The sequence below is a fragment of the Vulpes lagopus genome, chromosome 22, assembly GCF_018345385.1.
Source record: "Vulpes lagopus strain Blue_001 chromosome 22, ASM1834538v1, whole genome shotgun sequence".
NCBI classification, from domain to species: domain Eukaryota; kingdom Metazoa; phylum Chordata; class Mammalia; order Carnivora; family Canidae; genus Vulpes; species Vulpes lagopus.
In genome coordinates this window covers 17,848,751-17,861,792 of record NC_054845.1, presented here as the reverse complement: position 1 = coordinate 17,861,792, position 13,042 = coordinate 17,848,751, and the positions used below count along the sequence as shown (strand labels likewise).

General features: G+C 41.4%; 1 protein-coding gene across 4 annotated transcripts in view; it reads right to left on the bottom strand.

Annotated features, from left to right (window-relative positions):
* UNC80 (unc-80 homolog, NALCN channel complex subunit) overlaps nt 1–13,042 on the bottom strand; it is a 222,738-nt gene that overhangs the window by 50,250 nt on the left and 159,446 nt on the right. For all 4 annotated transcript variants that reach the window (XM_041737717.1, XM_041737715.1, XM_041737716.1 and 1 more), the window contains 7 exons: nt 12,891–12,977; nt 8,729–8,912; nt 7,047–7,141; nt 5,565–5,654; nt 4,757–4,858; nt 2,429–2,609; nt 885–1,153 (listed from right to left, as the gene is read on the bottom strand). In XM_041737717.1, the coding sequence (XP_041593651.1) occupies nt 885–1,153; nt 2,429–2,609; nt 4,757–4,858; nt 5,565–5,654; nt 7,047–7,141; nt 8,729–8,912; nt 12,891–12,977 (1,008 nt within the window). The remainder of the gene's footprint in view (nt 1–884; nt 1,154–2,428; nt 2,610–4,756; nt 4,859–5,564; nt 5,655–7,046; nt 7,142–8,728; nt 8,913–12,890; nt 12,978–13,042) is intronic.

Below are 13,042 nucleotides of genomic sequence, written 5' to 3'. Positions count from 1 at the left end.
TAAATGGTTATCTAGGAAAGAGGATTATAAGTGATCTTTGTTTTTTTTCTTGAAATTTTAGCTTCTGAATTTTGTAACAAGCATTCATTTTTGGTAATCAGTAAAAATAGTTATAAAAATAGAGAAGACCCAAACTATTTAAAAATAGGAGAAACCTGATATTAAAGAACATTTCTTGCCCCTGTAGACTGAACTGCACTTTGCACAAGCATGTGTTACTTTTATCATTTTTATTAAAACCTCCATAAAGGAGAGGACTTAGGATGAGCCCGTAGGCTCAGTCGGAACTACTCCTAAGCGTACCCAGGTATACATTAGACATGAGTACAGGGAAACTGTTCCTGCTGAAGTCACCTCCTCCAATCTCAGCATAGCAAATTTAATGCCAATGGAAATCTCTGTTCAGAGATCAGAAAACCTTTCAGGAGAAAGAAACATCAGCGGAACACTTGCCATACATTTCAATAGAGAGCAGAGCAGTGATCCCCAAACTTCTAGGGCATCAGAACCACCCGATGTTCTTGTAAGAATCCAGAATGGGCTCTGACCCCACAGTTTCCGATTAAGTAGGTCTGGGGTGGGGCCCAAGAATGTGTATTTCTTACAAACTCCCAGGTGGTGCTGATGCTGCTGGTCCAACAGCCACGCTTTGAGAACCACTCAAAGAAGGGCGAGAAGAAATGGGAAAGCATATTCTGGGTCTGGGAGGTCTCAGGATAGAATGGGATACTGAGACCTTTTGGAAATTTCTGGAGAGATTTCATCTGGTGCCTTCTGCTGCCACCAAAGAAGATAATCCCACCATCAAAAAGTTTTAGTGCAGGTTGTGTTGACCTGCCAGATGGGCAGTTAATCTTCTGGTTAGGAGGGTAGGGCCACAGCACCTGCAGCATGGTGGGGAGAATCCACTGGTAGCCACTGAGAGAGAAAAGGTGGTTGAAGTGCACGGCGCTGTTGATGACGGTGGCCGCATACTGTCTGAGCAGGGCACTGTCTTCTGGGTGGAGGATCAGAGCCCCATTAAAAACGTTGAGGAAGAGCATGATCTCATCTCCCCAGGGAAACTCGCTCGGCATGCCCAGGAACATCTCCTCCAGGAGCTGGATCCACAAGCTTTTCTGAAGAGTGTCGAGGCCAAACAGCTCCTTGCCAGCTGTGAGAACATGAAACAGCAGAGACAGAATTAGCCACACACCAATCCTGTCGGCGTGGGAGGGCCATCAAACCCGGAGGGCACTGCTGTTTCCCATTTGTTCCAATTCTGGGATTGAAGATGTACTGTAAATGCTTCCAGCACACAGTCCTGGCATTGGTATCACACTCCCTGGTTCTCAAAGGACTTCCATCATCACCTTTTTCATTCAACTCTGTAGGCAAGACAGGGCTGGCATTTGCAGCGTGTTGCTACTGAATAAGTTGTGGCTTTGAGAAAAAAAAAATAAGTTGTTTCAGAAAGTAAATGGCAGGGGTGCCTGGCTGGCTCAGTGGTTGAGCGTCTGCCTTTGGCTCAGGGCGTGATCCTGGGGTTCTGGGATCAAGTCCCACATCGGGCTCCTTTCAGGGAGCCTGCTTCTTCCTCTGCCTATATCTCTCTCTCCCTGTAACTCTCATGAATAAATAATATTAAAAAAAAAACACAGAAAGAAAATAGCAGGGCTGGGACTGGTTCTAGATCTTTTAACTCCTGGACAGACTAGAGTCTCTTTCTATCTGCCCTGAGCTTCTGGGTGAAGAAGACATTGAACATCAGAAGCTAACTAAATATCCCAAATTAATAATTAATCAACAGGGCAAGGTTTCAAAGTGAGCCTCTTTCTGGCTGTCTCTCTCTAGATTCAGGTGTGACTGAGATAGAGTAAACCATGAACTGATCTCAAATGCGGAGTTTGGTGGGTTTTGACAAAAATACACAGTCCAGTAACCAACGCACCAATCAACATGTAGACCATTTTCACCACCTCAGAAAGGTCCCTCAGCCCCTTTACAGGAAATTCACCCCACAACCCAGAAGCAACCACTGTCCTGATGCCTGTAGATGAGTTTTGCCTCCTGAACTTCATATGAACACCTGTTCTTCACCTAGTCAAGGACTCCCCTAATACCACACGACTTCCTTCAGCTGCTTCTGATTCATTCAGAGCAGTGGTCTCAGTTTGATCCCTGCAAGAGCAGCATCAGCATCACCTGGGAACTTGCTCAAATTCCAGTTCCCGGTGGGCTCCATTCCAGAGCTACTGAATCAGAAACTCAGGAGGGTGGAGCCCAGCAACCTGTGTTTTATCAAGTGCTGCAGGTGATCCTGATGCACGCAGGGCTGAGAAGCACCTGCTAGGAGAATGGTGTGCGGGTTAAGATGCTCTCCAGCGGGGCACAAAACGAGGGCATAGGAAGCCCAAGAAAAGAAATGACTTTTTTTTTTACTTGACACCTTGTGGATCACTGAAGAGTGAAAATTCAGCGTCAATAGCACTTCGGGGGAAGGAGGGTAGTCGGAGGAGGTCTTCCTGGAGCATGGAGACGTGGGACTGTTTGTGGGCTGTGGGGATCTTCTGCGTCAGGGAGATGAGAAACAAAACCCGCCCGACTTCCTCCAGCTTCCGAGAGAACACCTAGCAGCAAAGAAAAGCAGGAGCAGAGGAAAAGTAGAATTAGCAACTCTGAAATTAAGAGGAGCAAAGAAATTGAAGTAAAATCTTTAATGGCAAATGGGACTGATACAAAATTAAGGGGGGAGGGAGGGTGTTGAATTAAGGGAGAAATGTTTTCTTTTTTCCTTTGCCACACAGAAGGAGCAAACAACGCTTGATTGACTCTCACTTCCTGTGTCCTCCTGCTCTTGCAGGCTGGAGGAGCACAATGCAAGCATTGTCAGGAATGGTTCCATATTCAATAGAGCCCATTTGTTTGGATGTCATAACATGGAAGACCTTTTCCCACAGGAGCCAGTCAGTTGGTTCCAAGGACCTCTCCCATTTCCACTGATGCCTTAAGCTGTTCTGGGTTTTTCTTAAAAAAAAAAAAAAAAAAAAAGGCTGAAATGGGATCCAGGAAGAACCTATCTTGAGACAAGAGCTGATGGGACCTGAATGGCATGGACAGGATTCTCTTTGTTCCTTTCCTGTTGACGATTGGTGGGCAGGGGGTGGGAGGAGGAGGTCCATTAGCAGTCGGAAGCTGTGGAGGAAATTCCAGGGCCAGAACCACAGGCTTGCATATTTCTATCTCCCTGCAGAACTGAGAAATCTTAAACTTCCAACTTGGGAGTGTGCATAGAACAAGAGCTCCATTTTATGCAATTTTTAAAAAATATGTTCGTAAACTTAAAAAAAAAAAAACAACATACTAGTGAAGTGCTATTGTTGATTATGGTTTTAAGTCTTTTGCTGCCAAAATCAGGGGCTGGGATAATTTGGAGGCAATTATTTTAGGAATTATATATACTTAAGACCTTATAGTTATGTATACTTAAGACCCGACACGTCACACATTGTAACACTTGCATTATTTTCCTTCTTTCAAACGTAATTTAGGTAGTTAATGCTAACTATGCTTTTAATTACTTAAGTGGTCTAATTCTATGCCATTCTCATTTCATAAGGGTATTTTTGAATAGTTTGATGCTAAATTAACCTTCTTGATATGTGCAGAGAAACCAAAATGATAAATTATCCTGAAATTCTTTTTCAGATATTTTATTAAAAATAGGGGCACCTGGGGATCCCTGGGTGGCTCAGCAGTTTAGCACCTGCCTTAGGCCCAGGGCGTGATCCTGGAGTCCCGGGATCAAGTCCCACATCGGGCTTCCTGTATGGAGCCTGCATCTCCCTCTGCCTGTGTCTCTGCCTCTCTCTGTGTCTCTCATGAATAAATAAATAAAATCTTTAAAAAAAAATAGGGGCACCTGGATGGCTGAGTTGATTAAGCATCTGATTCTTGGTTTGGGCTCAGGTCATGATCTCAGGGTTGTGGGATTGAGCCCCCCACTGGCCTCTATGTTTGACATGGAGTCTTCTTGAGATTCTCTCCCTCCCCCTCTGCCCCTCCCTGTGCTTGCATGCTTGTGTGCTATCTCATTCAACCAAATAAATAAATAATCTTAAAAAATAAATGAATGTAACACAGAGATCATATTAAAACTGTACCATTATTAGAGTCATAAATTATAGTATATTTTGTATACAAAATAATGAATTTCCTTATTCCGTTCCTCAATCTTAAATGTAAGTACAACTGCTTGATTATATTTCCTCCTGTTTTAAGGGAAGTTAGTAACATGCCTATGGTCAGGTAACCAGTCAGTGACAGAGCTAGGACTGTGTCCAAGTCTTTGCACCTAGTTCAGTGTTTTTCCAGGCATAATACATTGGTCCCTTGTATTTTATTCTCCCCAACCAGTGTAAACCTCTGTGGCAACCTTCTAATAGCTACATTATGTGTACTTCCAATCCTGTTTTACAAAAATATGAAAAAACCTGGACACCAGTAGGTAAACAAATGTGAAGATTTCTAGTGTTTATGCCCAACAATTTGTCATAACATTAATCCAAGTGAGTGTTCCTTAATATCTTTGCATTATGATCCAATTTATGAAAATTAACACACTGTTTTGGAGAACTATTGACCAAGGGCCTATTCAACCACTCTCTCTAGAAAGGACCATATCAGAATAAGAATCTCAGGGTTGGCAACACACTCAGTGATCATCTATCCCAATGATTTGACAAAACCAAATAATTAAACAGAAGTGGTTAGGCACCTGTTTCTGAATGAGCTCCTGTCCTTTCTCCGGATGCATGTGTACAAGGTTCAGCTGTGGAGATACTGACCTCCGGAAAGGATAAATATCCCGAACATAGGTCTGTGGTGGGGTTACACAAAGAAAAGAGTTCAGATGATTAAACTTTTACTCTCATCTCCTTTTTACCCAAATGTCAAATGAAATTTATATATTTTCAAATGTTTTATCACTTTATGCTCTCCAATTCTATAAAATCCCAGGGAAGGTAAGCCGCCTCCTCAAGAAAGCATCAAGCCACCTAGCCTTAGCACCCTTTCTAAACACTAGGCTGCTATATCAGGAGCAAAGGAGCCAAAAGCAATTTAATAATAATAATAATAGAAGAAGGTCATCATTGTCAAATGAGGTCAATGATCTTTTTGAGATGCCCTTTGGTCATTAAGTCAGGTCACCGTGGTCATGCTCAACACAATAAAAAGGGGAACAACAAGGATACTAAAATTCCAAATAGATGCACATAATTATTATATGGGCAACTTACTTTTTCATCAGGATGTAATAGTAATGAGTGCTTCACTTGCCTTATCTCCTTTAATTATTGCTACTTATAGTAGATACTATTATCCTCTTCATTTTACAGACAAGGGAAACGAAGGGTACAAAGGTACAGTGGCGAGTCCAAAGCTACACTGACAGTAAGGTGGCCTAAGTGGCCACACTCCTAACCTCTGAACAACAATGCCTCCTTGAGTGACAGCAACATTCAGGAAAGGCATGACAAGTTTCCAACACAACTCAACATGAGCTTGTCACTGCCCAGTCTCACCTTATTGTAGTGGATAAGATTCCATCTTTTATCCATGAGAAAATAATGGGTTGACTGAGATTCTGGGATATTAAAAAACTCCAGACACTCCTAGAACAATAAGTGTTAATGTTTATGGAGAACATATTATGTGCCAGGTAGTAAGCTGGAAGATACAAATATAAAAACAAGGTAGCAGCTTATAAGGATTATATATCATATACTTTTTGTAGTATCTATATAGATAACAGCTATGCACTGGGTTTGGATACACAGTTGCCCAAAGAATGATATAATAAAGACTGGTAATGTAATATAAGCCATCTGCTCTCAAAGTGCTAAAAAATGTACAATTATAAATTCAGACTGAGGAGTGAACTGTGGAGGCACAGTGGCATCTACTGGTCTCAATGTCGGGAAGAAAGCATGTTAGGAATATCATTAAAAATAACACAGGTTACAACACACTGAAGAATTATTACATACTGTATTCAAAGTTCAATGCCTTCCAAGTAGATAACTTGTACAACCTGCACTAGGACCCCAGTACTGGTAAAAAAGAATCTGAGCCTAGAGAGGACATGTTCCATTTAGGTCACGCTGGTTGTGGTAGAACCAGGGTTTGGACTTATTCTGCCTTCCTGCCTCTATAGCATTCAGTGTGAGCAGGGAAAAGTGGTGGTTGTTGACATTTGCTTCATTAGGCCTTAGAAATTCTCTGGAGATATCTGGGTGAGGGTTGAAGGAGGCGCTTGGTACTGAAATAAGATATACACGTTTGGTAAAACTGAATTTTTCAGAGGCCTTTCCTGCTTACGTCTGGGCCTGGAGCTGTGTTCCAGGAAATCAGATTACCAAAAGTTTGGAATCCAGATAGATGTAGTAGTACTTCACTTATTAGTTTACCTTAAAAACCTTATAGGCACGTGTAACTATGGATTGCCTTTCTTCCGACGTGCACAACCACCATAACCATTAAAGATACTTTCTTGATTCACCTGTTTTATTCTAAGGTATATATTTTCTGCTTCTCCACTCATTTCTGTTGGTGGAAGTCAGACTATACACTGAGCAACTAGGTGCCAGAAGAGTCCCTGGCAGGATCATCAGCTGACAGAGACCTGCTCTAGCTCCCTCAGTGTGTAATCCCAGGGCACCTCCAGAACTATCCCCAAGTCATACCAGGGAGCTCCTAAGCAGGAATCAACAGCATTCCAAGAGGAGTTGGAACACACTATGGTATCAGGCTGCTGCTTCAGCTAAGAGAGAACCTGCATGCATTTGCCTACCTCAATGCAGAGCTAAAATGTTGCTAGGTGTGGGGGAGATGATACAAGAAAACAGGAAAGTATTCAATAGTGGAGCAAATTCTACAAGAGGTGAATCAATGCACATATTGATTTGAAGATAGGAAAATACCATTTAATTCTAAATGGTATGATCAGTGAGATGGCCATAGACATTGTGCATTAAAAAATCATTTCTGTTGAAAGCCATTCCTACCTTTAGCAGGGCTTCGAACTGAGTGTCTTCATGGACTGGTAACTGGGTTGGGATATCACACTCATTCTGTCCATGAACTACCAAGGTTTTGGTACCTAGAGAAGCCAAACAAATCATAACTCCACTCTAGGGAAACTTTTATTTAAGGCACAAAAAATGAAAATATGATCGATAGGCTGATGTTTTTCTTGTTATGATGGTTACTCTTAGTGAGTACTTAAAGGGAATTGTGTATTGTACTAATATCACTTTTTTATAGTTAAAATGCATGTTTTTAATATTTTTTACCAATTAAATAACAATAAACTACCATTTATGGAGTTCCCAATACTTTTACATGTATTTTACATGCATAATCATTGTTAAGTCTCACAGCAACCTTATGGTAGGGTTATTATTATTTTTCATTCTACAAATGGGAAAATGAAGAAAACGGACTCTTAGAAGTAAGAACTTGTAAAGTAACTTAGAGACACATTTATTTAGTAGAAAAGTCAGAATTCAAACCTTAAGCATTGCAACAAGTAATCTATCCCTGTATTTTAAAGAAATAATCATGCAGTGATGGTTAAGAAAATATAAACAAATATCAGCAAAATCATGACAAGGACCTGGAACGCAAGTTAAATTTATAGTTTCAGGATTCTGCTTGGCTAGGGAGTTAGTACTTATTCTACTCCATTCATTAATTATAAGTCCTTGTGAACATTATGATATACCTTGATTTTTAATGAGCCGTTTCTCAGTCTAAGAATGACAACAAGAATTGCTTTGCTATAATAAAAACTGCTCACTTTGTTGGATAACCTATTGAATATATAAATACACAACTTCCACTTACAGAACGCTTGCTATGAGTCAGGTAGGACAGCAAGTATTTTATCTACCTAAATGCACTGACTACTCATAATTGTGCAGTGTGAATCACGTCCCTGTTTTGCCCATGAAAAAAGAAAGCTTAAAAAAATGATGTACTTTTTCATAGCTAATACTAACTGTACAAATAAATGGCAGTAACATGATTTTAATGTAGGCCTCTACACTGCCATACCCTGCGTTTTCATCTTTATATAATTTTGCATTTCTCTTTATTTTGATACATGGATCATCTCATATTTTCTCAGTCACTGCACCAGGATAAAGACTCGGCCGAATTTCCATCTTAAAGGAAAGCAAGCTCTCAGAAGTGAAAAGGAACCACAGCTAGAGTTTACATCACACTTCATGTTCTTTTGTTGTTCTCTCTCCATTTTTCCTGCTTGTCCCTTTTCCAATTTTTCATAAAGCCATCTCTCATAGAGTTTACAAAGATCTGGGGTCCATGCCATGCAAACAGTATTATTCCCCTTGCAGTGCCAAACATTCATTCAAGAAGGCTCCCCGTTCAGCTGGCCCTCTGCGATAGACTTAAATAAATCTTCAACCTTGGCAGCTCTTCAAGGACTAATTCACGTGGATCAGTTCTGATGTCTCCCCTTTCATGTGGCAATCACTGACTTTTAAAGGATCTATTGTATTTCTTCAGATTGTATGAAACAAAAATTCTTTGAAGCCCTCAACACCAGGGTCAGGTCTCTGAAAATTTTCTCATGAATGAAAGAGGCAGGTTGGTCTTTAAAAGGCTTATTTACATTCTTAGACAAAGAGAAAAGTTATATCATCCAAAAGCAGTAGTAGATTACCTGGCATGGATGCGGTCACCAGGAGCTTCACCTCACACTGCTCCTTCTTCATGGTCTGCTTGAGATCCTTGAAGAAGAGGCCCTCTACATAACCCACCACCTCCCATAGGAAAGTCAGAGTGGCTGAAATGGCATCCATCCCCCACTCGCAGGGGGTCCGCACAAAGTACATGATTAATCCCACCTAAAAGAACAGGAGGAGGTTACAAAGCCACAATAATCCTGAGCAAACATTCTCATTTCCTTGGCTTTTCTTTCCTTAATTAAATATTCTTTTGTGCCTTCATATTCTCCATTCAACGGTTCCTCTAATACTTTCAATAGCAGTAAGCAAGAGAGAAACTGGAAAACCAACCAGAGGAGGTATGTTTTGTGTATCATCGAAGTGGTGATTTGTTAAGAAAGCAGAAGATTGTTTTTCCAGGCTTCAAGAGACTTGGTAGCTCAGGGGCTGAGGCCACCCCAAATTAATCTCAACATGATGTTTGCTGAAACAGTAATTGCAGATTGGGTTACATATAATAGTCTGAACCAATGAATACTCTGCTTGGCAAAACTGGTGAACTTAACAGATTTTTGTTTGTGTCCCCTACAATCTTGAAAGCCTCAGTGTCCTTTTGAACATATTTAAGTTGACATTTAAAATGTCTCATCCTGAGGGAATTTTTGTTGTTAATAGGAGAATATGTTAAACATTCTCTACATTGACGTAAAAGGCAGATTGACTATAATTAGAATGTGTATTTCAATGAATTTGATTAAAGAAATTTTTACTACTTATTCAAGTGTGCACAACAAAATCATAAAGAAGTAATGTGAAAGCTTTCCTTGCCCATGGCCTTATCTATTTGTTCTTGAAAAATTTCTTAATCCTAGAAAACTTTCTAGTTCTATTGAAAGAATCAGCCTATGGTGTCACTAACCTAATCTGCTTTGGTGGTTCTGAAGGTTAACCACCCTCCTGAGGGTCAACCCTCATCTCTAGTAGAAATCTATCAAAGACAGGAAAAAGTGGTAAGTCCTATGGGTTTAAAGTGCCTTGATCCAGGGATCCCTGGGTGGCGCAGCGGTTCGGCGCCTGCCTTTGGCCCGGGGCGCGATCCTGGAGACCCGGGATCGAATCCCACATCGGGCTCCCGGTGCATGGAGCCTGCTTCTCCCTCTGCCTGTGTCTCTGCCTCTCTCTCTCTGTGTGTGTGACTATCATGAGTAAATAAAAATTGAAAGAAAAAAAAAAAAAGTTTAAAGTGCCTTGATCCATCAGAAATGAGGCTTCCTTAAAACTCACGCAGGACATCAGACTCTTTGTCTTACATGTCTGTCAACTGAATCTGGTGATATCTGAGCTGGTCAGAGTGGGGTTCCTTGTGGACAGTAGAGGAATGATGTTTGAGATGGCAGGCATAGTGCATAAGTGTTAGGGCATATTTGTTAAGTTGAGGATTTGGAGATTTATTGCCTTAAAATTATCCGAGTACCCAACCCTTTTAAAAGTTTTCACATACCCCTAGATGTGCTCAAACCCCAGGGTGAAGATCACTGGGACAAAGTTCAACAGTCCCAAACAAGATTAGAAAAGATGGGTCAGTGGTCCCAACATGCCCTCTTTATGTATCCTTAACAGTCGTTAGAAAAAAGAAATATACAATGAGGGTAATGGTTTAAAAAGGACTCTGCCCTTCACTGTTTTGCCATTCTGACTCCTTTTCTAGTACATTCAAGACATCCATGTACTTGGGATTTGAGGAAAGATTAGGGCTTAGAGAGAAATGTGAAAATAGGAATTTATATTTATGTTGTAAAACAGGGTTGTACAGCAAAACCAAATTGTTGCCAGCTCTTTTTTTTTTTTTTTAAGATTTTATTTGTTTATCCATGAGAGACACAGAGAGAGAGGCAGATATATAGGCAGCGGGAGAAGCAGGCTCCATGCAGGGAGCCCAATGTGGGACTTGATCTCGGGACCCTGGGATCACCCTCTGAGCCAAAGGGGAAGCTCAACCGCTGAGCCACCCAGGTGTCCCACCAGCTCTTTTTTCTATTAGCTTGTCAATCACCGAGTTGAGAGGACCTATATCTTCCATTAAGGCTGACAGGGAAGAGTATGGAGGAAAGGAAATGAAATGTCCAGCTTCTTATCCCAGGGCTGCAGGATGATGGAGAGTGATGGGCCAGGTAAGCATCTCCCCTACGCTAGTGACCTGAGGGAATGGGCTGACACACTGAAGGGGCTTTTGCCTCCAATCTCCGTTAGGGTCTCTGACAGAAGTTCACTTCCGGGCCTTTCGATATAAACCAGGATGCCACATAAACATGGCAGGGCACATAATTAAACTGGGGAAGGCCCTGACATTTGCCTTTGATAACCTACCTTTGGGTTCTGTGTGGGGTAGACAGGACCAAGAAGTAGAAATTTTGGCTGGAGAGCTTTCTGGAATGAATTGCCATAGACTGGTGTCACTGAGCATAATGCTTTAGTCAGGGGTCTTCCTAAGCTGGAGCCATAAGGGACACACAACCAGAACCTAGAGGGCTGTTTAGCACCAGCAGGAGCTGAGGTGATGTTGTTTGCCAGCAAGTACCCCTGGCAGCCCATAGATTCCCAAAGTCATAGCAGCCATGGGCTTTCGCTTCCACCAGCCAGGCATCTAGCAACTAACCAGATGAAGAACATTGTCTCACAAAGGAGGAAGCCAGAGCAAATATTGAACAAGAAATAGAACGTTCACCAAATGTAGGAGTGCTGACAGCACTGACTCCGATTTTGACCATCTCGTTCATGTCCATGTCGTGACTTCCCCTGGGACTATGTGTCCTGGGCCCCTTGGAGGTTAGTGTATGCCCTGAGCAGAATGCTGGAAGGCTTGTTCTGAGCTTCCTTCTAGCACACAGGTGGCACCACTTCAGATAACTACCCTTTCACTTCACCACAATGCCCTAGCTCTATAAAAGCTGTGGATTAAGGGTCTGGGTCTGGACTTGGCAGAAAATAGCTGCCTAGCACTTGGATCGGTGTCTGCCCCCATCTTCCCTGTCAGTAAATTACTCTGAACACAATTCTGTATGAACAGTATAAAGTGGCTTGCTTCATTTTTCCATCTCAAAGTGCCTTCTCAGTCTGGAGGATATTTTACTGTCCCTCCTCCACCTTCCAACAACAAAGATCTTTTTTTTTTCTCTCCAACCCCACACAGTGTTTAAAGATGAAAGAAGTTGGAAAGGAGGAGGATTTCTAGAGACTAAATATTTTTAGCCAAGAGAGACTGAACACGATCCAGAGTTACTATTTATATGTTTTTATCAGTCTGAACTTCAAACTGGATTGGACACTTATTTATATTCTTTCCCTTGTCAACCAGCTGGTGGGCACTTGGGAGGAAAACCAAATCAGTCAGAGATGAGAGAAAGGGATTACAAATTTTCTCTGCACATAAGAGCTGTAGTGTCAAGTTTTGCATTCTGCTACAGATGCATGTGGATACTTGTCCTCTTTCCCGACCTGCTAGAAGACTAACAATAGTAAGGGAGAAAGAAGTTCTCCCCACACAGACATTCACTTGGCCATTTGTCTGGATTAACGTGCAATTTTAAAGAAGACACATCAGACTAATCATCCCCAAACTGCATATTCTTTCAGGGTGTAAGGAGGAGATCCTAAAGAAACTGGTACATTCTGGAGGGTTCAGAAAGTAGCTGTTTGGATGGTTTAAAGCAAAGATAGTTGCTATGGAAAGATACACTCGCAAATACTTTCCATCTAGGGCAACATTTGCCTCTCTGTGTATCGTGTGTGTGTGTGTGTGTGTGTGTGTGTGTGTGTATTTTAAAAGTGAGATAGGAAAAAATATGTCACTAAAATGACATATAAGTTTTCTTAACAGAAAACCAAAATTAAGAACTAACATAAGCAAGTTGTATGATGCCAAAGGAAGACAGAGATGAAACTGACATTTATTGAGTGCCCACCACGTGCCACGTAGTGTGTCAGCAGGGGCTTCCCCATACAGTTGGTGAATTTAACTGATCATGATCTACCTTCAGCCATATCATTAATGGGATCTTATTGAAAAAAAAAAATTCCCTAGACCTTTTTTTTTTTTTCTCATGTTGCTGCTTCCTAACTGGAAATGAACATTTTTATCTTATTGGAGGCAAAACTCACCAAGTAGTTGAAGAGGATGTGAGACGTCTGGGCAGGAAAGTCTCCGATATTTAAGAGAAGTTTGCGCAGCATGTACATTAACTCATCCTGAAAGAAGAAGAGAATTTCCACATCTCATTCTGCTGCCATGCTGCAGGAAATAAAATTAACTT